This window comes from Paroedura picta, chromosome 1 (assembly GCF_049243985.1).
Source record: "Paroedura picta isolate Pp20150507F chromosome 1, Ppicta_v3.0, whole genome shotgun sequence".
In the NCBI taxonomy this organism is placed as follows: domain Eukaryota; kingdom Metazoa; phylum Chordata; class Lepidosauria; order Squamata; family Gekkonidae; genus Paroedura; species Paroedura picta.
This window is the reverse complement of record NC_135369.1, coordinates 173,985,486-174,012,943: the sequence shown is the minus strand read 5'-3', so window position 1 is coordinate 174,012,943 and position 27,458 is coordinate 173,985,486. Positions and strand designations below refer to the sequence as shown.

The following is a 27,458-nucleotide window of genomic DNA, read 5'->3' as shown; positions in this document are numbered from 1 at the left end:
TGAAAGTTGGACCATAAGGAAGGCCGAGCGTCAAAGAATTGAGGCTTTTGAACTCTGGTGCTGGAGAAGACTCTTGCGAGTCCCTTGGACTGCAAGGTGAACAAACTGGTCAGTCCTAGAGGAGATCAGCCCTGACTGCTCCTTAGAAGGCCAGATCCTGAAGATGTAACTCAAATATTTTGGCCACCTCATGAGAAGGAAGGACTCCCTGGAGAAGAGCCTAATGCTGGGAGCGATCAAGGGCAAAAGAAGAAGGGGACGACAGAGAATGAGGTGGCTGGATGGAGTCACTGAAGCAGTAGGTGCAAACTTAAATGGACTCCAGGGAATGGTAGAGGCAGGAAGTCCATGGGGTCGCGATGGGTCGGACACGACTTCGCACCTAAGAACAACAACAAATCTGAAGAGCCAGGTTTGATTCCCTCCTCCTCCTCCTCCACATGCAGCCAGCTGGGTGACCTTGGGCCAGTCACAGTTCTTCAGTGCTCTGTCAGCCGCACCCACCTCACAGGGTGTCTTGAGGGAAGAAGAAGGGAAGGCAAGTGTAAACTGCTTTGAGACTCCTTTGGGTAGTAAAAACCGAGGTCCAAAACCTCAGCAGATCTTCTCTAACCCTTACACAATGCCCGATGCCAGTGTCATCCCCATCTAGGATCCCCATAATAAAGGTAAATTGGCTCTCCAAATCATTTGGGTTTTATGTACCACTACCACCTTGGTCGAAATGGGGTGGGGGTGGAATGTTTTTCAGTATTTTTTTTTTAAACCTCAGCTGTCAGCTATATACTTAAAACAGCACAGGCAAAAAAAAAAAAAAGGCCCCAGATAAACATTTGATTGTTACTTTAAAAGAGTTAATTGTCATGCAATTTATTTCTGGTATTTTTAATTGCCAAGACTTTAAAATTAGCTGCCTTGGTGAACCCGTCTGACCCAGGGTATCCAGTAACTTATGGTCCTGGCATGCCTCCAGTGGATTAGCACCTGCTGCTGTTACTTTACTGGGTTTTTTTTTTTTTTTAAGATCTTTTACTATAGTTCCCAATAAGAGTGGTCCGCTACAGTTCATTCTCTGCTATAAACGGTGATACTTCTGCGGTGTTTTTGTTTGCATAATTTGCTCTGAAAAGAAGAAAGGAAAGTTTTTTTCTCCTCTCATGTAGAATAATAAAGTCAGATTCCAGTGGCACATTGAAGACCCACAAAGATTTATTCAAGGCGTGAGCTTTCGAGTGCAAGCACTCCTCCCCAGACTATGAACTGACTAGCTTCTATATTCCCACTGTCATGATGGTCAGTTCATAGTCTGAGGAAGAGTGCTTGCACTCGAAAGCTCACGCCTTGATTAAATCTTTGTGGGTCTTACTGGACTCTGATTTTCATTGTGTTACTCCAGACCAACACGGCTACTCATTTGAATCTTACCAGAATTTTTGTCCCAAGCGCTAAACATCTCATGGCTAGAACCGAAACGGTTCTGGCGTCCTCTTCAGGAGCAGACTGATTGGATCACTCCTCTGTGAATCAGCGAGCTAAGCAAGCGTCAGAGGTGCTTCAGCTATCTTGGCTCGGCCTCGGCATCGGGATGATGTTGGGGGAGTTGGATCAATTAAAACCTCCTGACATTTCGACATTGAAATATTCACAAGAACTCGTGTTGCGCTGGTAGCCCGAGTACTTCCAAATGTAATTTTATCCGCCCTAATTTAGCAGCTGTATATCAGTAAGGGTTTTGTTGTTGGTGTTGTCTGTCTGGCACAGGCTTGAACATTAAAAAAAAGAAAAAGATATCCAGTTCACTCTGAAGTGTATAGCTACTGTACAAAATATGCATAAATCTATAATGCTTCCAATGGTCACTAATGTTCAATAATACTTTGCATTAATGCTGATGCAACTTGAAACGGGCCCATTGAGCTTCTATTTGCCCTGCCGGGGAAAGTTGCCTGCACCTAAAACTCCCAGTGAGTCCAACAGGGGCTCCTCATAGCCATTTCAGGTTGGGGGAACATGGAGACAGGGAAGGAATTAAGCTTCTTATGCACCTCAGTCCCAAACAGAATTAGGCTTCTATACACCTGGAATTTAACATCCCCAATGAGAAATATTTGATCGAATGTCTTCATGATTACCATGCATTCACTATGTCGATTTCATAATATGTGAGCTGGCCTGTAAGAAGAAGAGTTGGTTCTTATATGTTGCTTTTCTCTACCCGAAGGATTCTCAAAGCGGTTTACAGTCGCCTTCCCTTTTCTCTCCCCACAACAGACACCCTGTGAGGTAGAAGAAGAGGAAGAGTTGGTTCTCATATGCCACTTTTCTCTACCCGGAGTCTCAAAGGGGCTTACATTCGCCACCCCTTCCTCTCCCCACAACAGACACCCTGCGAGGGAGAAGAAGAGGAAGAGTTGGCTCTTATAGGCCACTTTACCAGAAGGAGTCTCAAAGGGGTTTACAGACACCCTGTGAGGTGGGTGAGGCTGAGAGAGGCCTGATATTACTGCACTATCAGAACAGCTTTATCAGTGCTGTAGCGAGCCTGAGGTCACCCAGCTGGTTGCATGTGGGGGAGTGCGGAATCAAACCCGGAATGCCAGATTAGAAGTCCACACTCCTAACCACTACACCAAACTGGTGAAGTGTTTATGAAGAACCAGATATTATTTGGGGGATTCGGTAGGGCAGACCTATCCAGTATGGCTATCAAAGTGTGAAAGTGCCCCCAACTTTCCATTTCTTGTTTGCTTTACTAGAAAATAGCCCAAAATAAAATGCATAAAATGGAGTTTTCAAAAGGTGTTGGTATAAATAGCAACGGGGAAAACTGTCCATAAAGTCAAAATGGCATTGATACATTGATGTGCTTAAAGAAGAAAGAAAATGACCCAGGAAGCAATCAGGCAACTTTCTTTGTAGAGAGTTTCAACAGCCTTAGGCTGTTGACAAGTGAGAAAAACAAGTAGGAACATATAAAATGCTGGCTTCCGTGCACAGATAAATGCTCTTGACATCCTCGAGATTCAACTAATAATCAGCAAATAGATTTTAATTAAGGTATTTCTGCTCTGACCTAGGTGTAAACTGCACGGAGGTTCTATTCCAATCCCAGGTCGATTCAGTCCCTGCCGTCTACATAGAATGCGATTTCTGTTTTGATTTTGGGAGATTTAAATTTTCCTTCTGCAGCAAGGAGGATTGATCCAGAATGACCCTACCTTTATTGTGCAATGTCTTAGAGTGCTTTTAATGCTCAATATTTTTAGAATGGAATTGAGAAAGGCTGTTTTGAACCTCCATGGTAGTGATGCCCTGAATGGCCAAAGGTGGCCATGTGACAAGCTTGCCTTAAAGGAGAAGCCCCTAATTTCCCTCAATTTCTGTCGGTCTTGGATTTTTTTCTCCCTCCTCTGCCTTCTTTGATCCTCTCTTCCCCCCCCCCCACAAGAAAAGAAAGAGGCTCCCTGCTTGGCTCCTCTCCCCTCCCCCTTCAAGAAAATAAAGAGGCTTGACTCCCCCCCCCTTCTGAACTACCCTAACCACGTACAGAACACTTTTCTATTTCAATGGGTGGGGAGGAAGACCCGAGTTCAAATTGATCTGAATTCAACAGAATTGGCAATGGAATAATCAAAGTAAGTGCAGACTCTGCCCTAGATAGCCCAGCCTAGCATGGTACTGTCAGCTCTTGGAAGGTTAGCATATGAATGGGAGACCACCAAGGAAGTCCAGGATTGTAATGCAGAGACAAACCTCTGAACGTCTCTCATCTTGACTATTGTATGGGGTTTTCATAAGTAAGCTTGACGGGGGGGGGAAGGTTGATGGCTTGGTTAATTGTAGTTAGGTACTGCCAATATGAGCCTCATGTGGCGCAGAGTGGTAAGGCAGCAGACATACAGTCTGTAAGCTCTGCCCATGAGGCTGGGAGTTCAATCCCAGCAGCCGGCTCAAGGTTGACTCAGCCTTCCATCCTTCCGAGGTCGGTAAAATGAGTACCCAGCTTGCTGGGGGTAAACGGTAATGACTGGGGAAGGCACTGGCAAGACCATCCTGTATTGAGTCTGCCAAGAAAACACTAGAGGGCATCACCCCAAGGGTCAGACATGACTCTGTGCTTGCACAAGGGATACCTTTGCCTTTTTTACTGCCAATATCAGTCTGCCTGTTCCATAGAGGGCTGACGTAGAAGGTAAGGGTAGCAAAAACTTGTTTGTTCTTGTGAATCACAGAATCATAGAGTTGGAAGGGACCTCCTACGTCATCTAGCCCAACCCCCTGCATAATGTAGGACACTCACAATGCACAGGTAATTCTCAGACACCTACAAGCTGATACCATAGCAGCTATGTAGATTTTTTAAAAAATGAAGGAAAAGAAGCTGAAATCATCAATGTAGACAACCATAGCAGAAACATAAAAGACTTACAACAGTTCTCTCCAGAAATAACCATATATGCGTCCAGGTATCCATCCTGGCTGTACGCGGACTTACCAAGCTATATTGACTTAGAAATCCCACTGATTTCAGTGAAACGGGTTTCCCTGTAAATACGTTCAGGGTTGCTTGCTGGAGTAGATCTACCGGTTGTGAAGGTTTCTGTCTGCAGACCGAAACGGAGCCTCCTTCAGCCCCACTGCCTTACTGCAGCTTTTAATGAGCTTTCATAGCAGAGTGGTAATTTGAACCTTGGATCTCTTCAACTACAGCACGTGGTTATCATATAGTAGATGAAAAGGCAGCAAGGGCCACGCATTGTTTTGGAAAGCGGATCCTCAACAAAGTTTTGGTGTTGATAACTTTGAATAGCTGTTGGTTAGAGCTGACTATGGGTCACATCAGAGGCTATAAACAGCTGTATTCACAGTGGAAACGCCCTCCGTAGCCAACAGCTACTCACACAAATATAAATCCTATATTTCAGCTTCAACCTGGGGGAGTCGAAACATATTTCTAACATTCCTATTGATCACTGAAAAGAAGGGGAAAAAGCACTATTTTGTTCCATTACGCACATTCTTTTGCATTATTTTCGGAACTGCAATAAAGAAAGTACAAGTGATTATGGAGCAACAACAATTTAAAAAAAAGATCAGGGTCAGTTGACCAATATTTTAAACTATTAATCTGACCAGAAAAATCTAATCATTTGTTTGATATTCTGGTTACAAAAAAGGGGAATCCACTGCTGTGGGGGAAGGGAATTAAGCCAGCTTGGTGTAGTGGTTAGGAGTGTGGACTTCTAATCTGGCATGCCAGGTTCGATTCTGTGCTCCCCCACATGCAACCAGCTGGGTGACCTTGGGCTCACCACAGCACTGATAAAACTGTTCTGACCGGGCAGGGATATCAGGGCTCTCTCAGCCTCACCCACCCCACAGGGTGTCTGTTGTGGGGAAAGGAATGGGAAGGCGACTGTAAGCCGCTTTGAGCCTCCTTCAGGTAGGGAAAAGTGGCATATAAGAACCAACTCTTCTTCTTCTTCTTCTTCTTCTTCTTCTTCTTCTTCTTCTTCTTCTTCTTCTTCTTCTTCTTCTTCTTCTTAGCTGTTAATTGTAGCATGGTCAGGAGATCCAAGGATTGCCTTGCAGCCAGGCAAGGGGCTTTAGGAGGTGGATTGCCAGTGCCTGCCTCCACATTTTGATCCTTTGTGTTCCTTGGAGGGACCCAAATCCTCAGAGGTCTCCCATCCAAATATTAAGCAGGCCCAGACCCACATAGCTTCCAAAATCTGATGGGATCCCCCATGCCTGGGCTATCCAGGGCCCATTCTGCACATGCTAATGTGCTTTCAATGCACTTTTGAAGTAGATTCTCCTGTTCTGCACAGGAAAATCCTGCTGCAAAAGCACACTGAAAGTGCATTATCCAGTGTGTGCAGAATGGGCCCAGGTCAGGGCTACACTTTGTACATTGCTGGCTACAGGGTCTCCACACAGTATCTTCTGTAACAAATGTAAGTTATGGATTTTCACATGCACAGCCCTCAGTTCAGATCACAGTTGCGTGAGGAGTTTGGGCCTTCTCCCTGCCAATGTACAGACACACTATTTTCACAACCTGAACAGATGGGGAGGGCATTATTTGGCCCCTTGGGGAAATCCATTTGTGTAAACGTTTCAGCTTGATAATTGCATTTGTTATCCAGATAAGGCACCCCGCACACTGGAACTGAGAACCTGCAGCTCACGTCTGTTACAGGAAACAAGGTGTAGAAACCAAATTCAACCTCTGTATTGCATAATGTTTCAAATGTTTATCGGAAGTGGCCCAACTACTTATGTATAGCCATTTAGAGATACATTCATTTAGAGCTATTTATACATTCATGTATGAGCCTTTTGTGGCGCAGAGTGGTAAGGCAGCAGACATGCAGTCTGAAAGCTCTGCCCATGAGGCTAGGAGTTCGATCCCAGCAGCCAGTTCAAGGTCGACTCAGCCTTCCATCCTTCCGAGGTCGGTAAAATGAGTACCCAGCTTGCTGGGGGGTAAACGGTAATGACTGGGGAAGGCACTGGCAAACCACCCCGTATTGAGTCTGCCATGAAAACGCTAGAGGGTGTCACCCCAAGGGTCAGACATGACCCGGTGCTTGCACAGGGGATACCTTTACCTTTACCTTTATACATTCATGTATAGCCATTTAGAGATATAGCCAGTGGCCAGCAGGAGAAGTTTTACTGGGCTGCCAGGGTTGCTGCAGAATTTGGCTCCCTCCATCACACACTTTGTGATGAATTGCCAGCTACACAGTGGAATTCTTGGCTTCAAGATATACTTGAAGGTTAGCAAATCAATGATTCACCTGTTAACTGATAATATTGACATCAGTGAACTGGCCAACCTGCTAAAACCACCTGAAATTGTTATGGTGTGATGCTAGAGGATTGATAAAACTTGATCTTGTTGACAGTTGCTGTAATCAAAGAGGACATTTTCCCATGGGGAAGACTAGAAAGGTCTCTATGAATAGGACTGGAAAAATCTTAGATGTTTTCTGGCCCTGTGTCAGAACCCAAAACGTTCAGAGTTTTAGAAGGCATAATCGCACCTACAGTTAGGCACATAGGATTATAGAACTCAAACATTCAGAGTTTTAGAAGGCGTTATAGCACCCAGAATTAGGCATGTAGGGTTATAGGAATTCGGTGCCCTTAAAAGTTGGTATCTTGTATATTGTATTTCCATTTTTATACTCTATTGTGTTATTACTGAATCTAGCAACTATGTCAATAAAGGTATTCTGGTCTGATCTAGGAATTCAGTGCAAACACAGCTGCGTTTATCATGTGTTTCTTCCAACTCCTCCCTGTTGCGAGGTAGGCTATTACATTCTGGACAGAATGCAGACTGAGCTGTCCTACAGGCAGCTCATAGAGCACATCACAAGAGCCCAACACCAGGGTTGTAATGCAACAAAATGGGTTAGTAAAAGCCATATGTGAAAGCAGTAATCAGAGCCTCTGAAAATACCATCTGTGACAAGCTCTCCTCCCCACCACTTTGGCCTGAGCTCTAGATGAAAGCTACTGAATCCGCACCACCTTGGCTATAAAACCTATCCCGCTTTCAAGATTATGGAGGTCATAAGGCCCAGCATCCATAATTTCATGAAACCCTCGGTTTTCTTGATGACCCTGGAAGGGTTTCCCGAATGGATGGACGTTAATTAATTTTCAATCTATTTTTTAAAAATTGTTAAGCGTTTGTCAGGTGATATGACCATATATGTTCATGTCAACCCGCCCCCCCCTCCAAAAATGATGGGCCTGGAGGGGGTAGGGAGGGCCTCTGGGTGGGTTTGTATACAGCTTTGCTTCCCAGCCATATTCTGCATGATCATGTCACTTCTGGGGTTTCTCAAATCCTGAAGAATTTTTCAGGGGTTTCTCAATGATAAAAAAAGTTGAGAATGTCTGGTTTAGCTGCTTACAGCACGAAGACTGCCATGACATTTATGATGGGGGCATGTCATATTTTTAATGAAAAGGAGTGAAAAAAATGTTGAGAAAATGATATGCTCGTTTTAATCAAATGACTCAGAAGGGGGGAGTAAAAGACAAGAGAAGGTTGGTCAAAATCATATCTAGGTAAAAGTGATGGGGTATTGGAACAGCATTTATGAAATGTAGTATATTTTCTTTTATTTATTTATTTTATTTAGATTTTTATACCGCCCTTCCCTACGGCTCTGGGCAGTTTACATAAAACATTTTACAACGTTTACCTAGAACGTAAAGGGGTGTGTGTTTTTGATGTCATATTTGTTGAATCTAAATGTTGCATGATAAAATATCTAGTAAGCCCAAGGCTAGCCTGTTCTCATCAGATCTTGGAAGCTAAAGGTTATCCACCCTGGCTATTTTTTGGATGGGAGACCTCTAAGGGGAATACCAGGGATGTGACATGGAGGCAGGCAGTGGCAAACCACCCTGGAATGTCTCTTGCCATGAAAACCCTACAGAGTCAACATAAATTAGCTGTGACTTGATACTCTCTCCCATGAACTCTGTTCTGACCGCATGATTGTATGTCTACATAAAAAGGTAAAGGTAAAGGTATCCCCTGTGCAAGCACCGGGTCATGTCTGACCCTTGGGGTGACGTTTTCTAGCGTTTTCATGGCAGACTCAATACGGGGTGGTTTGCCAGTGCCTTCCCCAGTCATTACCGTTTACCCCCCAGCAAGCTGGGTACTCATTTTACCGACCTCGGAAGGATGGAAGGCTGAGTCAACCTTGAGCCAGCTGCTGGGATCGAACTCCCAACCTCATGGGCAGACAGCTTCAGACTGCATGTCGCTGCCTTACCACTCTGCACCACAAGAGGCTCTCAGAATACATATTTATTGGCTTGGATCTAAAGTTGTGTGGGCAGAACTCACAAGTGGAATAAACCTTGCCAACTTTCCCCCTCCCACCACCCCTGACTATACACCTTGAAAACAGCCCCAGAGGTTTGCAGGGGATCTCCAGGAATAGTGCAGAGGGCATGGGGGGGCAGTTTATAATAAGTTTATAATAAGGATATTAGCAACAATCTGTCCACTGGCATAAATGCCCTTCCACTAGTAGGACATAAAGTTTGGATTCGACCAATTGCATTCTTAAATATAATCCTGATATTATGACAGGAAGGAATCAATAGAAAGAATAACACTGGTTTTTACTATAGGGATAGCAGAATCATAGAATCATAGAATAATAGAGTTGGAAGGGACCTCCTGGGTCATCTAGTCCAACCCCCTGCAATATGCAGGACACTCACATCCCTATTGCTCATCCACTGTAACCTGCCACCCCTTTGCTTTCACAGAATCAGCCTCTCCGTCAGATGGCTATCCAGCCTCTGTTTAAAAATTGCCAAAGATGGAGAACCCACAACCTCCCAAGGAAGCCTGTTCCACTGAGAAACCGCTCGAACTGTCAGGAACTTCTTCCGGATGTTTAGATGGAATATCTTTTGAATTAATTTCATCCCATTGGTTCAGGTCCGTCCCTCCAGGGCAAGAGAGAACAATTCTGCTCCATCCTCCCTATGGCAACCTTTTAAATACTTGAAGATGGTTATCAGATCCCCTCTCAGTCGTCTCCTCTCTAGGCTAAACAGACCAAGCTCCCCCAACCTTTCTTCATACGTCTTGGTCTCCAAACCCCTCACCATCTTTGTTGCCCCCCTCTGGACATGCTCCAGCTTGTCAACATCCCTCTTCAACTGGGGTGCCCAAAACTGAACACAGTACTCCAAGTGAGGCCGAACCAGAGCAGAGTAAAGCGGTAGCATCACTTCTCATGATCTGGACACGATACTCCGTTTGATACAGCCCAAAATCCCATTTGCCTTCTTAGCCACCGAGTCACACTGCAGACTCACGTTCAATGTATGGTCTACTAAGACTCCTAGATCCTTTTCACACATGCTACTGCCAAGACGAGTCTTCCCTGTCTTATACTGGTGTGTTTGGCTTTTTCCTACCTAAATGCAGAACTTTACATTTGTCCCTATTGAACTTCATTTTATTCAGTTTAGCCCACTTCTCGAGCCTATCAAGATCATCCTGTATTCTGATTCTGTCTTCAGTTGTGTTTGCTACCCCTCCCAGTTTAGTATCATCTGCAAATTGAATAAGTATCCCCTCTAATCCCTCATCCAAATCATTTATTTATACATATGTTGAACAACACAGGCCCTGGGACTTGTTCCATGTTTCTGCATTACTGTATCCCGTGGCCAAATACTTGAGACGAACGCTTCTGGTGGAACTCTTTGCTCCTCTAGCTGGTCGTTCAAGCTGTATAGAGCATGCATCATTATGCTAGCAGAGATCACTGCCTCTTAATCCTTAAAAAATGGCCTTCCTCAACATTTTTTACTGCTGAGAAACCCCTGAAAAATTCTTCAGAAGTGGCACAATCGTGCAGAATATGGTTGGGAAGCCTAGCCATATGCATGCCCACCCAAGGCCCTTCTCTTCCCACCCACCCCAGGTCCATCACTGCCCATTCTCAGAGGGAAGGGGAGGTCGACATGACTATATACGGTCATATCACCCGATAAATGATTAACAAATTTAAAATAAATATTGAAAATTAATTAACTCCCACCCATCCAGGAAACCCTACCAGGGCAGCCAAGAAACCCCAGGGTTTCTTTGTTGAGGAAGTCTGCCTTAGAAGAAGAAGAAGAAGAGGAGTTGGTTCTTATATGCCGCTTTTCCCTACCGAAGGAGGCTCAAAGCGGCTTACAGTCGCCTTCCCTTTCCTCTCCCCACAACAGACACCCTGTGGGGTGGGTGAGGCTGAGGGAGCGCTGATATCACTGCCTGGTCAGAACAGTTTTATCAGTGCTGTGGCGAGCCCAAGGTCACCCAGTTGGTTGCATGTGGGGGAGCGCAGAATCGAACCTGGCATGCCAGATTAGAAGTCCGCACTCCTAACCACTACACCAAACTGGCTCTTAGAACATCATGGCCAGTAGCACTTTTCAGCTTAGAACTGAAAGTTAATATTGTGGTGTTCCAGTTGTTTTCCTGACTCTTGCCTCCCATCTGCAGATTGACTAGGAAGTGCGATGGAAAAAAATCGTCCAAGCAGTAACCCTGATGGCTGTGCCTCCTCTTTATCCCATTTTCCAATTGACCAAAACTTGCCTCAGCATGGTTTTACCATTATAAATTCAGGCATGCTGCTGCTAAAGAATCATAGAATCATAGAATCATAGAGCTGGAAGGGGCCATACAGGCCATCTAGTCCAACCCCTCCTCAACGCAGGATCAGCCCTAAGCATCCTAAAGCACCTAAGAAAAGTGTGTATCCAACCTTTGCTTGGAGACTGCCAGTGAGGGGGAGCTCACCACCTCCTTAGGCAGCCTATTCCACTGCTGAACTACTCTGACTGTGAAAATTTTTTTCCTGATATCTAGCCTATATCGTTGTACTTGAAGTTTAAACCCATTACTGTGCGTCCTCTCTTCTGCAGCCAACAGAAACAGCCTCCTGCCCTCCTCCAAGTGACAACCTTTCAAATACTTAAAGCAAATGTATGAAACTTGTAATGGAAAGTTGTGACAAATATGCTACAGATAATTGCATTTTTAATACTGCTGATTATTGTTCCCATCATTGCTGTCAATCCACACAGCTGTCTTCTGGAGCATTTTCTTTTGAATCCTATTTGCATCTTGCAACCTGGGTCCTGCTCGTCTACATTTCTGATTGAGTTACTCCGGAGGAATACGAGCAACAGAGCACTGATGTTTTGTGTTTGTTTACTGATGCCTGTGTTTTTATAGCACACTGCATTTATGTGTTTCTATTTTCCTCGACAAGCTTCCCGGGCACATGACGCAGCCAGGAGTTTGGGTTTTTTTTAATCATGACGGGGATTAAACAGGGAGAGGGTGGAACATGAGCTCCATCCAGAAGATCAGATTCTCAGGCTTGACTGGGAACAACCCCAGCTACGAGGATAAAAGAGGATCCAGCCGGCCATTGTTCCCAGCTCGGTTTCACATGAGCGACGGCATAAAAATGTTCTCCTGTACGGCGAGGGATTGCCAGATTTCTCCTGAGCCTGGTGGACTGACTGAAGGACATTTCTGCCCCTGCAGCTGCAGACGTTTCTCTCCCGTGAAGGACTGCCACATTTCTATCCATTCCAAAGGAGACCGGACCTCCGACACGTCTGGTTCCTCTTATCGTACGGCACTTTGCTCGGAGGAAGCGGAGAGTTTTAAGGACTGTGTTGAGTTCTTAGAGGAACCCGGGGATCGTATAAAGCAGCACGCGTACTGTGACTCCGAGTATGAGCAGGACAGCATAACAGCAACCCCGATCTTCTCCGCAGCTCAAGCAAGCCTTACTGACCGGAATAAGATTTCCAAGGGCACAGGCGGCCAACTTCATGGGAATCTGAACAGTTTTGGCGAGGACTTGCAAGACCCGTGCGGCGAAAATGGCAGAGGGAAAGCTGATACTTCTGTTGCTACATCTGAAGGAATTCGGGCTCGTTTTGCTGTAAATGGGAGCGAGGCTCTGGGAGCCGTGTTGACGGTCCAAGACATGAGTGCACAGAGTCCACAGGCGGGCAGTTACGGTACTATAAAAAATCAAACCTGCAGGGACAGACTCAGTGACAAGGAAAGCCAACAGGTTCAGATGTCAATCAAAGCTAAGAATAGCACAGACCCGGTGTGCAGCGGCAGAATGGGTCCAGTCACAAGAGGGCTGCAGCCGGGAGACTGCGGATCTAAATATTTGGATTGTCCTACCCAATTCAGTCCTGAGAAATCCAAGGAAATGTTAACCGGGGTCCGCAAGCTGAAGAAAAACAGCCTTGCCGGTCGAGCTCATGGTCCTGTAAGTAGCAAAGCAGCATGCCCGAAGTATTTTGGACAAAAATCGAGTGTTCTGAGTGACTCTGATGAGGCTGATAATGAAGTAGAAAAGCTCACTGCCCTGTCTTTCCAGAGCCTGTCATGTCCCCAGGGCAGTTACCTAGATATGTACAGTTCCAGTAACAGGACATCGTCCAGTCTGTCCAATTCCTTGCCGGAAGACAGCATTGGAATGAACAGGTGGCCAGCATGCAGTGACCCAAGGAAAACAATGGCGGTCAACCACACCAAAGGAAGCCGGCAGTTCCCGTCAGCCAGCAAGGCCCCAGAAAAGGATCCGTGTGTCAGCGCATTGGGGAAGGAACACTTTGAGTGCGTCGATGTCACACTGGACAATGCCGATGGGAGAAAGAGCCTCTGTAAAAAGAGAATGGTGCCCAAGCGCCAGATTCAGCTGAGGCGGAAGGAGAAGAAGGAGATGGGCTTTTGTGCTGCTGGTGACTGTGCTGCCCTCCAGCAATTTGCACAACCAAGGAAAGAGCTGTGCACGAAGGGCAGGTCTATCAGCGATGAGTTTAGACTCAACTACAAGCAATTCATGAAGGCAGCTTGCCTGAACAATTCTTACAGCAAAACTAAGATGGCTTCAAGCCTGGTGAAAAATGTTTTGGCGAAAAAAATGCAGTACGAACAAAGAATCAAAATGGAGCAAGCTTCTGTCCGAGGCAGCTCCACCTCCTCTGTCCCATCCTCTGTAAGTACCGACCTCCAGGGGGACAGTTTCGAAGGCAAGTCGAGTTCCCTTTCCAAATCAGACTGCAGCTTTTCAACGGAAGACATGCAAAGTCATTCTACCAGCGAGAGGTCTGAGCCGGCAGCCATGAATAAAGAGCACGTGGACACTTTGAGACCAACCAAAGGGGTTGTGTTGAACGAGCAGCTGAGAGAGAACGTCTGCAAATTGAAAAAGACATTTAATGAACTGAACGAGAGAATGAAATATCAAGAAGCCGCTCAGTTTATGAGAATCCCTGTCTTGGCAGATGACGATGTAAATGCTGTCGAATCAAGCAACGTCAAAAAACAGTCCTCCGGAGAGAGAAAAGAGTACAGAAGAGCCCGGGCTGTGTTTGAGTCTATGGAGGATGATGCTAAAATCACATGTGCCATCCCCAAATTTGCAAAAACACCAAAGCCGTGGCCGAACCTGAAGCAGCGAGCCATTCGGCAGAACAAGTACACGCCGTCGAAAGAGGAAAAGATTCCCCTCAAGCCTAAAAGCCTCGTGGTGCCCAAAGAGGCCTCCAGGAATGTCTTCACATCCAAAACCAAAGAAATGAAGCTCGTCCCTCAGATCACAAACGAACAACCTAATGTCCTAAACGCCTTTAAGCACATGTCTTTGGGCAGAGATTCTTGTACCAGGAGGTTGCCCGCTGCTCCGAGTGTGAAATTTTCATCACTAGTCTTTCCAACATCCAGCAAATCGCTTTGTGGAGAAGCACTCCACATGGGCGATGCCCTTCCAATGGAAAGCCGAGGAAGGACGAGAAAACACCAGCAAAGAGATGTCAGGAAATTAGTCAACGACACCCAGCACCTTGGTTTTAAATCATCAGACAGCTCCGGTGCAGAGCAGCTTCCCTACTCAGAAAGCAAAAGCGAGAGCAGCCAAGTGGTGTCACCAAAAGACTCCACGTCCATCTCACCTCTCTTCATACACTGTACCTCAATACGTCGGAAAGATGATACGCAAGCGGTAAACCAGTCACAGGAGAAAAAGCAAGATGAAATTAGAGACGGAGCTGCTTCAACCGGTTCACGACGCGATCAGGGCATCAGTAGCCCTGACCGTTTTAAGCCCGCAACACAGACACGTGGAAACATATCGGCGGGTCATCCGGAGAATAAGTGCTCTATGGTGAGTGAACCTGCAGTGCACATTACTACAATTCAGTCCAGGAAGTGTGTCGTTGAGAATAAAGAACTTCCTCCCAAAGTCGAAAATAAACCGGTGCCCTATGAGCGGACTGAGCTAAAAGTCAGACCTTCTTCTGCGACTACCAAGAAAGAGTCTCAGCTTAATATTCAAGTCAACAGTTCTGTCTCCAAGCAGACACACAAAATGGAAACCGATTATTTCCCAGCCTCGAGTCGCTCCGTGTTGGAGGAAAGGGCCATGAAAGACGCTTTCTCGCAAAATGAAGCTGCTTCTTTATCAGACACCATCATGATTCCACCTTCTAAAGGTCTTCAGGAGATCAGTACGAAAGATAATGGCCACATGATGAGCCATATTCACGAGTCTCCTAAAGCCCCAGAGACTGAATCGACCCATCAGAAACATTTGTCCAGTGAGAATATCTCAATAGTGCCCAAAGACAGTAAATGTTCTCCAAGCTTTCCGAAAGAAGAAAATGTGTACTCTGGATTAACTCATGGAAGCAGTAGGTACTCACAGTCCATCAGGCCCCCCGTGATAGGCGCCCAAAATAATCAGGCGCAGACTCCAGCAAACAACCATTTTGTTGACGGTTCATCGGAAACAGTAATACCAGAAGACCCCAAGTCCTGGGACAACAACAGCAGATTGCTTTCCAAATACGACATTTCAGATAGTCCATTACCAACAAGGGAGTATACTGATGGAATTAAACTAATATCAAACCCTCCTTTTACACCATCATCCTCTTATGGAAGGTTCCATGAGCCAGGGTTTGATTGTCTTAATAAACAACAGGTAGCAAACGAACAATATTTTTCAGCCACACAAGCTGACAATACAAATTACTTAACAATTCCCATGAAGACCCATCAGTCTGAGGCAGTTCCTAAGCACCTAGCATCTTCATATCCAGACAGCTCCTCTTTCACGTCCAATGTCTCTTTCCAGCCTAGTGGAGAAGTTTCGGGAAGCAAAACAAGCAACGAACATTTGCCGCCGAAACCAATGGAAAGGAAGCCGGCCTTGGACAATTTGCTACACGGTAACCCGAGCTACGGGCAGATCCCCCCAAGGCTCGAAGAATCTCCCAGTTTCACGAGAAGAAACGAAAGGGTTTCACCCTCTGGTAAGACCGCCCCGAGCCCAACTAGACACTTTGGTGCGCCTCTGCAGGCGCACAGGAAAATGTTAGTTGATCCCGAGAGTGGAAAATGCTACTATGTGGAATCACCGAGACAACCTCAGCTGAAGATGCTTTACGATCCAGAGACAGGGCAGTACATCGAAGTGTTGATACCACCTGTCCCACTCTCATCGCACAGCGGGCTTTACCAGCCTCCTTTCCCAGCCATGGCCATGAATCAAGGAGGCTACGGACCACCTTACATGCCATACTCAGGGTTCCCCGGTTTCCCTCCTCCCCCTCCTGCGATGCCACCTGTCCAGGTGGATCTTCAAGACCAACCACCTGTTCAAGAAAACACCAGCGATGGTTTTAGCCATTTCCCAAAGACTGAAGTGCCACCGGGTGCCCAGACTGCTGATGGCAACTACATGGAAAGTATATATTATATTCCCACTGGGATGAATTCAAGTCCCAACCCCAGTCAGACTGTATTTCCCCCACCGGCAAGTTCTGGTCCTGCGATGCCGGAAAAGGGATCTTTCGTTAGGATGTAACATGCTGTGTTACGAGGGTGTTTTTGTATGTCAGTTCATTCATTTTTTTTTAAAAAGGCATCAAGCCAAACTTTATTCCCTGGAAATTGGGGGCAGGGGGGAGAATACCAGGAATGAGAAGGCTTGGGAGTTTCTTATTCAAGTTTTCCGCTGCTTGGGCTCTGAAGGACTTGAGGTAATGAGACAAACAGAGTTTACAGCATGCATCATTTGCTTGATAAATTTTATTTTCATGGAAACGTCCCTGGCAATAACAATGGGCCACATTCTGGTGCTAATTGAAGCCAACGGGAGCTTTGGGATTGACTTCAAAGGGACCAGGATATAGGCTATGACATCTGAGCTGCTTAGTTTGTTTCTTGGGGCATGTGACGTAGAATGGATTATTCTAATGCTTCAGCCTGCACCTGAGCAGTCTGGTTGTTCACGAATCTCAGCACGTCTATAGCAATTAAATGTTTCTCCAAATTTTTTGAGATTTGGTATTTTCATGGATTACAGACATATATACCTCACTGCTGTTTCCAGGGTGTGGTGTACTCGAATGGGCCTTTGCATCACATTTGTTGGCAGCAAAATTTTCTCCAGGAGGGGTTCTATCAGTGTAAATATTTTGATGATCGGGACATATACATGCTGCTTCAGAACAGGTGTCTTCGCATTTCTGCTGGGTTTCCGGGCTTCATTGAGCTGCGGGTTTTACAGAGCCTTACACTGAGATTACCTGCTAACTCCACCCTGACTTGGTAAAATAGCAAAGCAGCCAGAAGAGAGAGATAAGCAGGGGTGCTCGAAGAGGCCTCCCAATTGTCCACCCAGGATGGGGAACTAAGCCCTCAGTCCTAATTTCCCACCCCCTAGGAATTGAGAAGGGTGAAATGGCCTCTACATAATGACACTCTAGGAATTTTTCCATGTCTCTATGGCAAAGACCATAGAACCTAGGGGGGCGGCCTAAAATGTCACCTCAAAGTGGGAAACCAGTGCTGAAGGAAAAAATTAGGTTCTGATGGATAAAGGGGGAGGGATGATTAATGGAACAGGGAAGAGGGCAATGCAAGGTTCAGCAAGATGCGTCTATGCAAAAGGATGAATGTGCATTCTTCTCATCAAAAAGGCATGTGAGAGGCAGTGGGCCAGGATGACTGAAGCCTTAGCCATACAATTCCTAGGTATTAAAAATGTCTGGAATATGTGATAACCCCTTGTGTTCTATGGAACTTCTGATATTAGATGGCAATATTTTTAAATGCGGAAAGGCCCTTAAAATAAGGGACCTCTGGCAATCAACTCAGCCCCCTGTCACATTTATGTGCCTAAATAGGTGCTAGCACCCTGCTGTCTAGGCAGGGCAGCAGGGCAGCTTTGAGTTTATAGCACCCTCAAACAGCTCAGGCAGGGTCACTGCAATGCATTGGGGCCTGCTCAGAGTGAGCAGGAAGTGTCTTGTTAGCTGTGCAAGAGGATGCAGCAGTAGTTACACAGAACACAACTAAAGCCTATTGTCCAGAGACTGGTGGAATTGGCAAGAAGGAGGAGGAAAACCTTCAGAATACCAGCCAGCAATAGGGATACCAGTCCCGGGTGGGACCTGTAGATCCCCTGGAATGATAGCTTATCTCCAGACTAAAGAAATCAGTCTCCCTGGAGAAAAGGGCTGCTTTGGAGGCCGGACTCCATAGAATTATATCCTACCGAGGTCCATTCCCACCCCCAAATCCTGTCCACTCCTGGGGTCCACCCCCAAAATCTCCAGGTATTTCCCAACCCAGAGCTGGCAACCCTAGCCAGCAAGCAGGCAAGTTAAACAGAGGCTTCTGGAGCTTCCTGATACTGCAGGACATGACAAAATCTGTTGTCGGACATAATATGTTCATAGATAAGATGAGGGTCGAGGCTGCTGCACTCTGGACCAAGGCTCTGCTGATTTTCCTCTTATGTGCCCCATTTATCAATCTTGCCTTCCTTGCATTATTAGTGTCACTGCTGGAAACGTGGTCTGAAAACCGTTTAAGAATGGGTCTTCCTTTTCTTACTTTTTAATTGCAGCAACATCATCTTTACCTGAGGAAGACTTTTTTTTTTACCTGCAGAAATTACTTTCCTAAAAAGAGAATATTTTGTAAGTGCAACTCTTTCCCACTCCCGGACTCTCTTTAGCAGCAAGTGAGTATATATAGAGATGGGATTGTTCTACAGGTGAGAATGAGAGAGAATATGTGTGCGACGGACATGCAGGAAACATTGGGATGTGTTTATGAACAAAGGTGTATGTTCTTGTTCCGGAAGCCGGTTGTACGCACGTTTGTGCTGCATCATGATATAACTCAGCCTTTTTCAACCTTTTGACTGTGGAGGAACACCGGAAATATCTTTTAGGCTTTGAGGTGCCTCAGAAGTTGTGTCAGCTGGCCACGCATCCCTATGCAAATAACTTTTTAAAAATGCAGATAGACATAAAACCAACCCCCATCGCCTTATCCCACCTCACTTTGTATGCAATGCCCCATATGCAACTAAAATGAAATAAAATTAAAACATACCTCCCTCCACTGAAGACAACTCTGATAGCCAACAGAGGACCCACTGGACCAGCCTACCCCATCACAGGAGAAGAAGTAGTGCTGCTGTGCCAGTGGTTGCCCGCTCCGTGCGGCCGCCATCTTGGAATCCTCCGTCCCATGGTTCACATGAGGTACCCTGCTGTACCCCAGTACACTGGCTGGAGAACCCTGGTGTATCTAAAGAGCTTATAGATACCATTGTGCTTTGCCTGTGAAGTGTAGCCCAGAAAGGAACAGAGAGTTAAGGTGAGGCTAGGGTTTTCTTCCCCTTCTTAGTCCATGCCTCTTATAGGGCAGAGCAAATGCTACAGATGGAAGGTAGAAGCCGAGAAAAACCTGCCATTGCCACGGAGCAGGAGGAAAACTGGAGAGGCTTGTGTCCACCTGGACCTGAGATTCACCTCCCCTTCTTTTGCTATGTAAGTCTGGCTGACTAGATTAATTTCACTGTCTCCCCTCAGGGGCCTCAACCCCAGGTTGAGTCTGCACCCACATGTGTTTGGGTTGTTTGTTTTTTTTTGGGGGGGGGGGCTCGGTCTTTCTGATTTCTGAAGCTGTCTGCCCATGAGGCTGGGAGTTCAATCCCAGCAGCCGGCTCAAGGTTGACTCAGCCTTCCATCCTTCCGAGGTCGGTAAAATGAGTACCCAGCTTGCTGCTGGGGGGGTAAAACGGTAATGACTGGGAAAGGGAATGGCAAACCACTCTGTATTGAGTCTGCCAAGAAAACGCTAGAGGGCGTCATCCCAAGGGTCAGACATGACTCGGTGCTTGCACAGGGGATACCTTTACCTTTATAGCCAAGATAGCTCAGTTAGTAAGCTGTTTGCCTTACAACTACAACTTTATGAGTTCAAGGTTGGTTGTGGGCCTTCTTTCCCCATGCAAGAGTTTTATTTAATTTTTTAACTTTTGAAAATCACATGTTTTTAAAATGGTGTATTTTAAAGACATGAGCTGTTCAAAAGCAAAATAATTAAATCGAAATCAATCAGGAGAAACCGCAGCACGACTTCAGTGGGTGGGGAGGGGAAAAGTCGAACACAGCAGCCCATCTGCACCCAGTATAGAGTGGCATGGGCTGGCATTTCTCTGATGAAGCAGGGGAAATCCACTCTTGGATATGCTGGGGAATAAGTAGTTTGACTCCAAGGTCAATGCTCATCTGTGCAGATGAAGGGGGAAATCCCAACCGGAAATCAGTGTCAAATGTAGAAGGCATTTGTTTATCTGAACCCAACCAGCTTTAAAAGCCCAGTGCAGATAAGCCGGCAAACGTAAAGAGCATGCCTGTTATTCATCACACATGGCTTTCTCTTGCATCTGATGGGATCCTCCCTTCTGTGCTTTTCATATTTCTATAGGAACCCTTTTGGTGTGTCCTCCCACATACGCCCCGTCCCCATGGTCTTCTGTAGGCTATTAGATACTCCTAATCTTGCTCCTGTGGCTTTCCAACACAGAGACATTTTTTCCTCTGTGCCTTTGTGTGTTGAGAGGCAGGACTGGGGAAAAAAAGAAAGGCACCCCATCTCTATGCCTGTCACAGGTCCTAGACCTCCCTCATCTAAAGGTGCTACAGGGGGCAATGTTTATTTCCCTGGCATGGTTTCTTTAAATGCCTTTAAAAGCATTGTGACTGCCAGGAATGCAACAGCTGCTGCTTTTCCCAACACAAGAGAGCAGCGATGAGTCAACTAGCCTTCACATTTCTGCCTGCCAGGAAGTGCTTAAAGGCACAGGGCCCTTGCCCAAACAAAAATGGTGGTAATTGTTTTCTTCCCAGCCCCCCCCCCCCATTTTCACTTTTCCTCCCCACTAATTCTGGTTGCTTCAGCATCCTTCATTGTCCAAAATACTCCTCCACAACCTTCTCCCATCACTTACGGGTGTGTCATGTTTTTGTCTGTGTTCCCCACCCCTCCTGAGAGCCACTGTGGTGTAGTGTAGTTAAGAGTGGTTACCTCTAATCCAGAGAATGGGGTTTGATTCCTCAGTCTTCCACATTCAGTCGGCTGGGTGACCTTGGGCCAGTAACAGTTCTTCTAGAGCTCTCTCAGCCCCACCTACCCCACAGGGTGTCTGTTGTGGGGAGAGGAAGGCAAGGCAATTGTAAGCCACATAGACTCCTCCAGGCAGTGAAAAGCAGGGTGTAAACCCCCCCCCCCTTCTTCTATTCCACATCCTCCTGTCCGCAAAAGCCAAAACAATCTTTCGGAGCAGACCATCTCTGATGTTTCCTTTCTTCCTGTTTTGAAAGTACAGGAAGTGGGTGGTTCATGAATATTCTAGATATTCCTTTAAAACCCAAAGTCTTCAATGCTGCATTCTTAAAATACCTGAGTGCATAATACAGCCTAGCACCTGCCAATACATTCCTTCTGAGGGGAAGGTGGCCAGGAACTCCTTGGCCACTGGTTGAAGATGGAGGGTTAGGTGACAAGATCCAGGTTGGGGAACTCCTGGGGATTTGGAGACAGAGCCTAGAGAGGACAAGGACCTCAATGGGGAACAGTACCATAGAGTCCACCCTCCAAAGCATCCATTTTCTCCAGGAGGTCTGATCTGGATTCAAGCTGCATTTCCGGGGGATCCCCAGGTCCTACCTGGAGGCTGGCACCCCTTTTTCAAGGATTATAACTCTAAAAGATAGGCCTACAGTTTTGTTCTGGCCTGGGCCACTCTATTTAGCTGATGTATGTACTAGCATGAAACTCAAATACTTTGGCCACCTCATGAGAAGGAAGGACGCCCTGGAGAAGAGCCTAATGCTGGGAGCGATCGAGGGCAAAAGAAGAAGGGGACGACAGAGAATGAGGTGGCTGGCTGGAGTCACCGAAGCAGTCGGTGCGAACTTAAATGGACTCCGGGGAATGGTAGAGGACAGGAAGGCCTGGAGGATCATTGTCCATGGGGTCGCGATGGGTCAGACACGACTTCGCAACAAACAACAACAACAATGTGCTAGCCTAGGGTTGCCAACTCCAGTTCGGGAAACTCCTTGCTAAAGGGGGACAGTCAGGTTTGGGGAGCGGATGGAGCTCAGTGGGGATATGATGTCATAGGGTCTGCCCCCTGAAGCTGCAGTTTCCTCCAGGGAAACAGATCTTTGTTGTCTGACGATCTGCTATCACTAGGGACGCCTGTTCCTAGTGGGACCTGGGGATCCCCTGGAATTATAGCTCATCTCCAGACTAAGGGCTACTTTGGAGGGTGGATTCCCAAGCAATACTCCACTGAGGTCCCCCCCCCCTGCTCCAAATCCTATCCACTCCCAGCTCCACCCCCAAGGTCTGCTGGTATTTCCCAACCCAGAACTGGCAACCCTGGCTTATCACAGGAGAACTCCAGGTCCCACCTGGAAGTTGGTAACCCTGGCTGGGCCTTTCCTAACCCAAAGCTACCTCTATTGTGGTGGGTAGGAGGGATTAGTGATGCCCACTGCCACTCCTGCTGCCGCCTCCCATTCTAACTTTACATTCTTCCTCACGGCCGTGACTCCTAATCCAGGGTTTCCTTTCCTCGTTCTTTGCAGTGGCTGAATGAATGCAAGGAAATCTGGGGCCTTCTGTTCCTTATTTTCACCCCCTTGGCTTTTCTATCCTGAGGCGTTTGAAAGCCAGATTTCTCCCTCTCCCCCGTTCAGCCCACGTGTACCTCATAGGATGGAAAGGAAAGAATCACCCTGTGTCATTCCTCTCCTTCCCCCTCCCTCATAGTGCCCCAACGCTGAGGAAATGGACACCTATCAGAATATTCCCCTCCCTTCTGCTCTTAACAGGCCAGGGGCCTCTAAAATGGCAGGCTGAGAAAACCTTTGCCCTCATTGCTTCCTAGCTCAAGCGGCCTCAGTCGCTGTTAGGGTTGCCAACCTCCAGGCGGTGGCTGGAGATTTCCTGCTATTACAACGGATCCCCAGTCAGCAGAGACTGGTTCCCTTGAGGAAGATGGCTGCTTTGGAAAAGGGACTTAAGAGGCATTATACCGAAATGCCTCCCCTCCCCAAACTTCGCCCTCAAGCCCCGCCCCCTAACCTCTCCAGAAATTTCCCCTCACACAGCTGGCAACCCTAGTTTCTGTTGCCTGTACAAAGTCATGCCTATCTACAAGCCTTTGTCCATTCCCTGTTATTTTTACTTTACTTTGCAAAAATAATGTGACGCTCTGCAGCCAACACTTTCCATTATCACAAAAATAATGTGTTTTTTGTGATAATCAAGTTCCCCAGTCAACAATTCCCCTCATCACAAAAATAATGTGACGTTCCGCAGCCATCAATTTCTGTCGTCGCAAAAATAACATGACGGTCAGCATCCAAAAGTTTCCCTCATCACAAAAATGGTGTGACATTCAGGGATCCAAGTCAAGTCTTTATTATTACGGTACTAGACCAGTAGAGTCAAATTACAAGGTACATAAAAACATCTGGCATTAACAAGATAAAAGAATCATTGGTAACTTAAATATTAAAAAAGATCAAAACATTCCAGCTATAAGAATCATTCTGGTTTTAAAACTCACAAGCATTATCTCAAGCAATTCAACATCCAACAATTTCCCTCATTAAAAAAAAAAATTGTGAGGTCCCACAGCCAACTCTTTCCCTCATCCCCAAAACAGTGTGACGTTCCAAGACATCACATCTCCTCAGCTTAGCTAATGGGAGGCAGAAGCTTCATGGCTGCCGCAGATAGCGATCACCTCCTCAAAACCTGCTAGCATATAATAATAATTATAATTATTTTATTTTTATATCCTGCCCTTCCCTAGTTAGCTCAGGGCGGGTAACACATGCAGTACATAATATCAGAAAGTGAACACAACGAATTTATTAATACCACCAAATAAACAATTAAAATAGCCCTCTGAAATGTAAGCTTGCAACCGTATTTTGCTTCCAAGGGTGCTGCTGTCTAACTCAATTTAAGCATCTAAAGGAAAGCAGACCTAAGGCCTTGAGGCCTCGTCTGGTTCTATAATCTCAAAGGGGGATGGGAAGAAAAATGTCACCTCGGGGAACCCTGAGCCACTGAAGTTAATATGTATATGTTTATATACGGCTTAACTCTACAGAGGGCCAGGCCGCTAAGAGACTGAAGCTTAAGCACATTATGGCTGCCAAAAGGGTGCAGTGGTTCTACAGTGGGATAAGGATCTCAGAGACCCAGTTTTGAATCCCCTCTGGGCAATAGAAGCTGGCTGCGCGACCTTCAGCTAGTCACTCTCTCTTAGCCTAATTTATCTCACAGCATGCTTGTTGGGGGGATAAAAAATGGAGGAAGGGAGAATGATGCTGTAAACCAGGGGTAGTCAAACTGCAGCCCTCCAGATGTCTATGGACTACAATTCCCAGGAGCCCCCTGCCAGCATTTGCTGGCAGGGGGCTCCTGGGAATTGTAGTCCATGGACATCTGGAGGGCCGCAGTTTGACTACCCCTGCTGTAAACACTGTAAACTGAGAAAACAAGAATGATCCATTAAATACTAAACTCATGGTGCTTGGCAAGAGAACATTAAAAGAAACAAGATTGGCAAAAGGACATTAAAGTAACATGCTTACACATCAGAAACCCCATGAGTTTACTATCTTTTTATGGATCGTTTTGGTGATCATTCTGGTATTGAATACATGCTTTGGGTCTCTTCTACCGGAATTTCTTTTCCCTTCCTTGTAGTATGCTTCCAGTAGGTGTTTTTTTTACTTTTTCCTATCTAAAATCCCCAGCCTGTTTTGAGTTTTATATGTCTTTATATAGGGGAGAATAAAAGCCATTAAATTACAGAAGAAATCGTATAAACACCTGTTCATACTCATGAAGCTGCCTTATACTAGCCTGTTCACATTACAGTGAGCATCTTGCACATAGACGTGTACACCTGTTTGAAAAGAAGAGTCAACACATGTTTGCTTTCCAAACAAAGCCAAGGACTAGCCCTTGGATAAATGTAGGGTTTGCATCACACGTTCAGCTGTGCTTGTGTTGAGTGTAACGTGAGACTTACTCAATGTCCATAATCAACAATCAAGTGTATACTGTATGTGCATTGTGCGTGTATTTACTGTCCCCTGCAAACAGGGCTATTGAAACAAAATGTTAATGTATCATGGCCTAAGAACTTCTCTAGGGTTTCAAGGCTGAGGTCTTTCACATAATCTAGTCCCTGATCCTTTGAGTTTGAGATGCTAGGGATTGAATCTGGGAACTTTTGCAAGCAAAGTCAGAGAAGAACATCACATAAGGCGAGCCTGCTGGATCAGACCAGTGGTTCATTGAGTCCTGCCTCCTGCCTCACACCATGGCCAGCAAGTTACTCTTGAGGGCCAATGACAGAGCATAGAGGTGGAGACCTTTCCTGGATGTTGCCTCCTGGTACTAGTATTCAGAGGCTTACTGTCTCTGAATGTGGAGGTTCCCTTTAGTCACAATGGTTAATAGGCTCTGATAGTCTTATCCTCCAAGAATCTGTTAATCCTTTTTTAAATCTGTCTCTGACCATGGTCATTACTACATCCTTTGGCACCAAAATGCACATTTGTCCATTGTGTCTTTTGTCATCGAATGCCTGCAGAAGAGAGAGAAAAATATTACCTTTGTCTTTCAACCACTGAACCACTCTGGTCTTCCAAATAAGAATTGAACTCTCTTAAATATATCCCGACATTTTAAAATAGCCTCTCTTTTACTACTCTTTAAACATGTACTTAAAAGCTTTTTGAAAAGACAATTGAATTGTTTATATGATTATCATCTTTTTAAGTTATGGTCATAATTAGGATACTACAAAATCAGATCCCTCCCCCACTCCATTTCTCCTATGCTCAGAGTATCCTCCCCTGTTGACCACAAGTCTGCAATAATCCCCTAATTCCTTATCTATGAGGAAATCTATTTTAGAAGAAGAGTTGGTTCTTATATGCCACTTTTCTCTACCAGAAGGTGTCTCAAAGCGGCTTACGGTCGCCGTCCCTTTCCTCTCCCCACAACAGACACCCTGTGAGGGAGGAGAGGCTGAGAGAGCCCTCATATTACTGAACAACAACAAGAGTTGGTTCTTATATGCTGCTTTTCTCTTCCCAAAGGAGTCTCAAAGTGGCTTACAATTGCCTTCCCTGTCCTCTCCCCACAACAGACACCCTGTGAGGCGGGTGAGGCTGAGAGAGCCCTGATCACTGCTCAGTCAGAACAACTTTATCAGTGCTGTGGTGAGCCCAAGGTCACCCAGCTGGCTGCATGTGGGGGAGTGAGGAATCAAACCCGGCTCACCAGAATAGAAGTCCACACTCCTAACCACTACACAAAGCTGGCTCTTTAGCCATTTCAATGTTTCTGCCTCACAAGTAATCAGGGTTAGAGACTAAGTAACTCTGATAAAGCTTCTTTTCCACATTCCTCTGGCTTTGTTCTCACCTGTAGTTTCCACAGTTGCCTTTTGTTTGGGTTCAGCAAATTCTCAGCTTTATCAAAAGAACTGGAAATATAAGGGAAATCAAAATTCTTGGCATGTTACAGAATTTTAGGGAAAAGGGGTTACCCGGCGCCCCCTTCTGGGTGCCAAGACAAGCTGTTCTAAAATCATCAGAATCATGCGATTGCCAGGCCAATGGGACCCAAAAGCAGTATCATTCTGGATAGAAGCCCTGTTCAATGTGCATCAAACCTCCTGAAATTTTGGGGAATCCACACATTAATGGATGCACACTCTGACACAACAGGAAAGTGGCAAGGGAGTGGTGTTCCAGAGAGGGACTTATTTAAACTGAGATCTAATAAAAAGATGAAAATTTGAGTCCAGTAGCAACTTTAAGGCCAAAGTCCCAGTGGCACCTTTAAAACCAACAAAGTTTAATACACCAAATTAAGAGAGCCAGTTTGGTGTAGTGGTTAGGAGTGCGGACTTCTTATCTGGAGAGACTTCTTATCTGGAGAGCCGGTTCAATTCCCCACTCCCCCAAATGCAGCCAGCTGGGTGACCTTGGGCTCGCCACAGCACTGATAAAGCTGTTCTGACCGAGCAGTGATATCAGGGCTCTCTCAGCCTCACCTCCCTCACAGGGTGTCTGTTGTGGGGAGAGGAAAGGGAAGGTGAATGTAAGCTGCTTTGAGACTCCTTCAGACAGAGAAAAGTGGCATATAAGAACCAACTCTTCTTCTAAACTTTGTTGGTCTTAAAGCTGCCCCTGGTCTCCTGTTCTGTTGCTTCAGGCCAACATGGCTACCCATCTGAATCTAATAAAAAGATGTTCACCTTGCCAGTGTGCACTGTGGAAAATGCATACTATATCTGTGGCATATGGGAGGTGTAGCTTTCTGTGCCACAAAAACAGCAGTCTGGTCTTCCTCACCATCTTTTTCGATGACTAGTTAGCCAGAATGACAGCCTGTTCTATACTGAGTGGCCACCAACCCGTCAGCCCCAGCAGTTCCTTTCCAAGTC

At 46.0% G+C, this 27,458-nt stretch overlaps 2 protein-coding genes across 3 annotated transcripts in view; one reads left to right on the top strand and one right to left on the bottom strand.

The window, feature by feature from the left end:
• Nucleotides 1-27,458, bottom strand: part of FOXO1 (forkhead box O1) — a 456,870-nt gene that overhangs the window by 122,710 nt on the left and 306,702 nt on the right. The gene's annotated exons all lie outside the window — the stretch shown is intronic.
• PROB1 (proline rich basic protein 1) lies at nt 11,976-16,926 on the top strand. Its single transcript, XM_077312459.1, has one exon. The coding sequence runs from the start codon at nt 12,012-12,014 to the stop codon at nt 16,458-16,460; it is 4,449 nt and encodes a 1,482-aa protein (XP_077168574.1). The 5' UTR covers nt 11,976-12,011; the 3' UTR covers nt 16,461-16,926.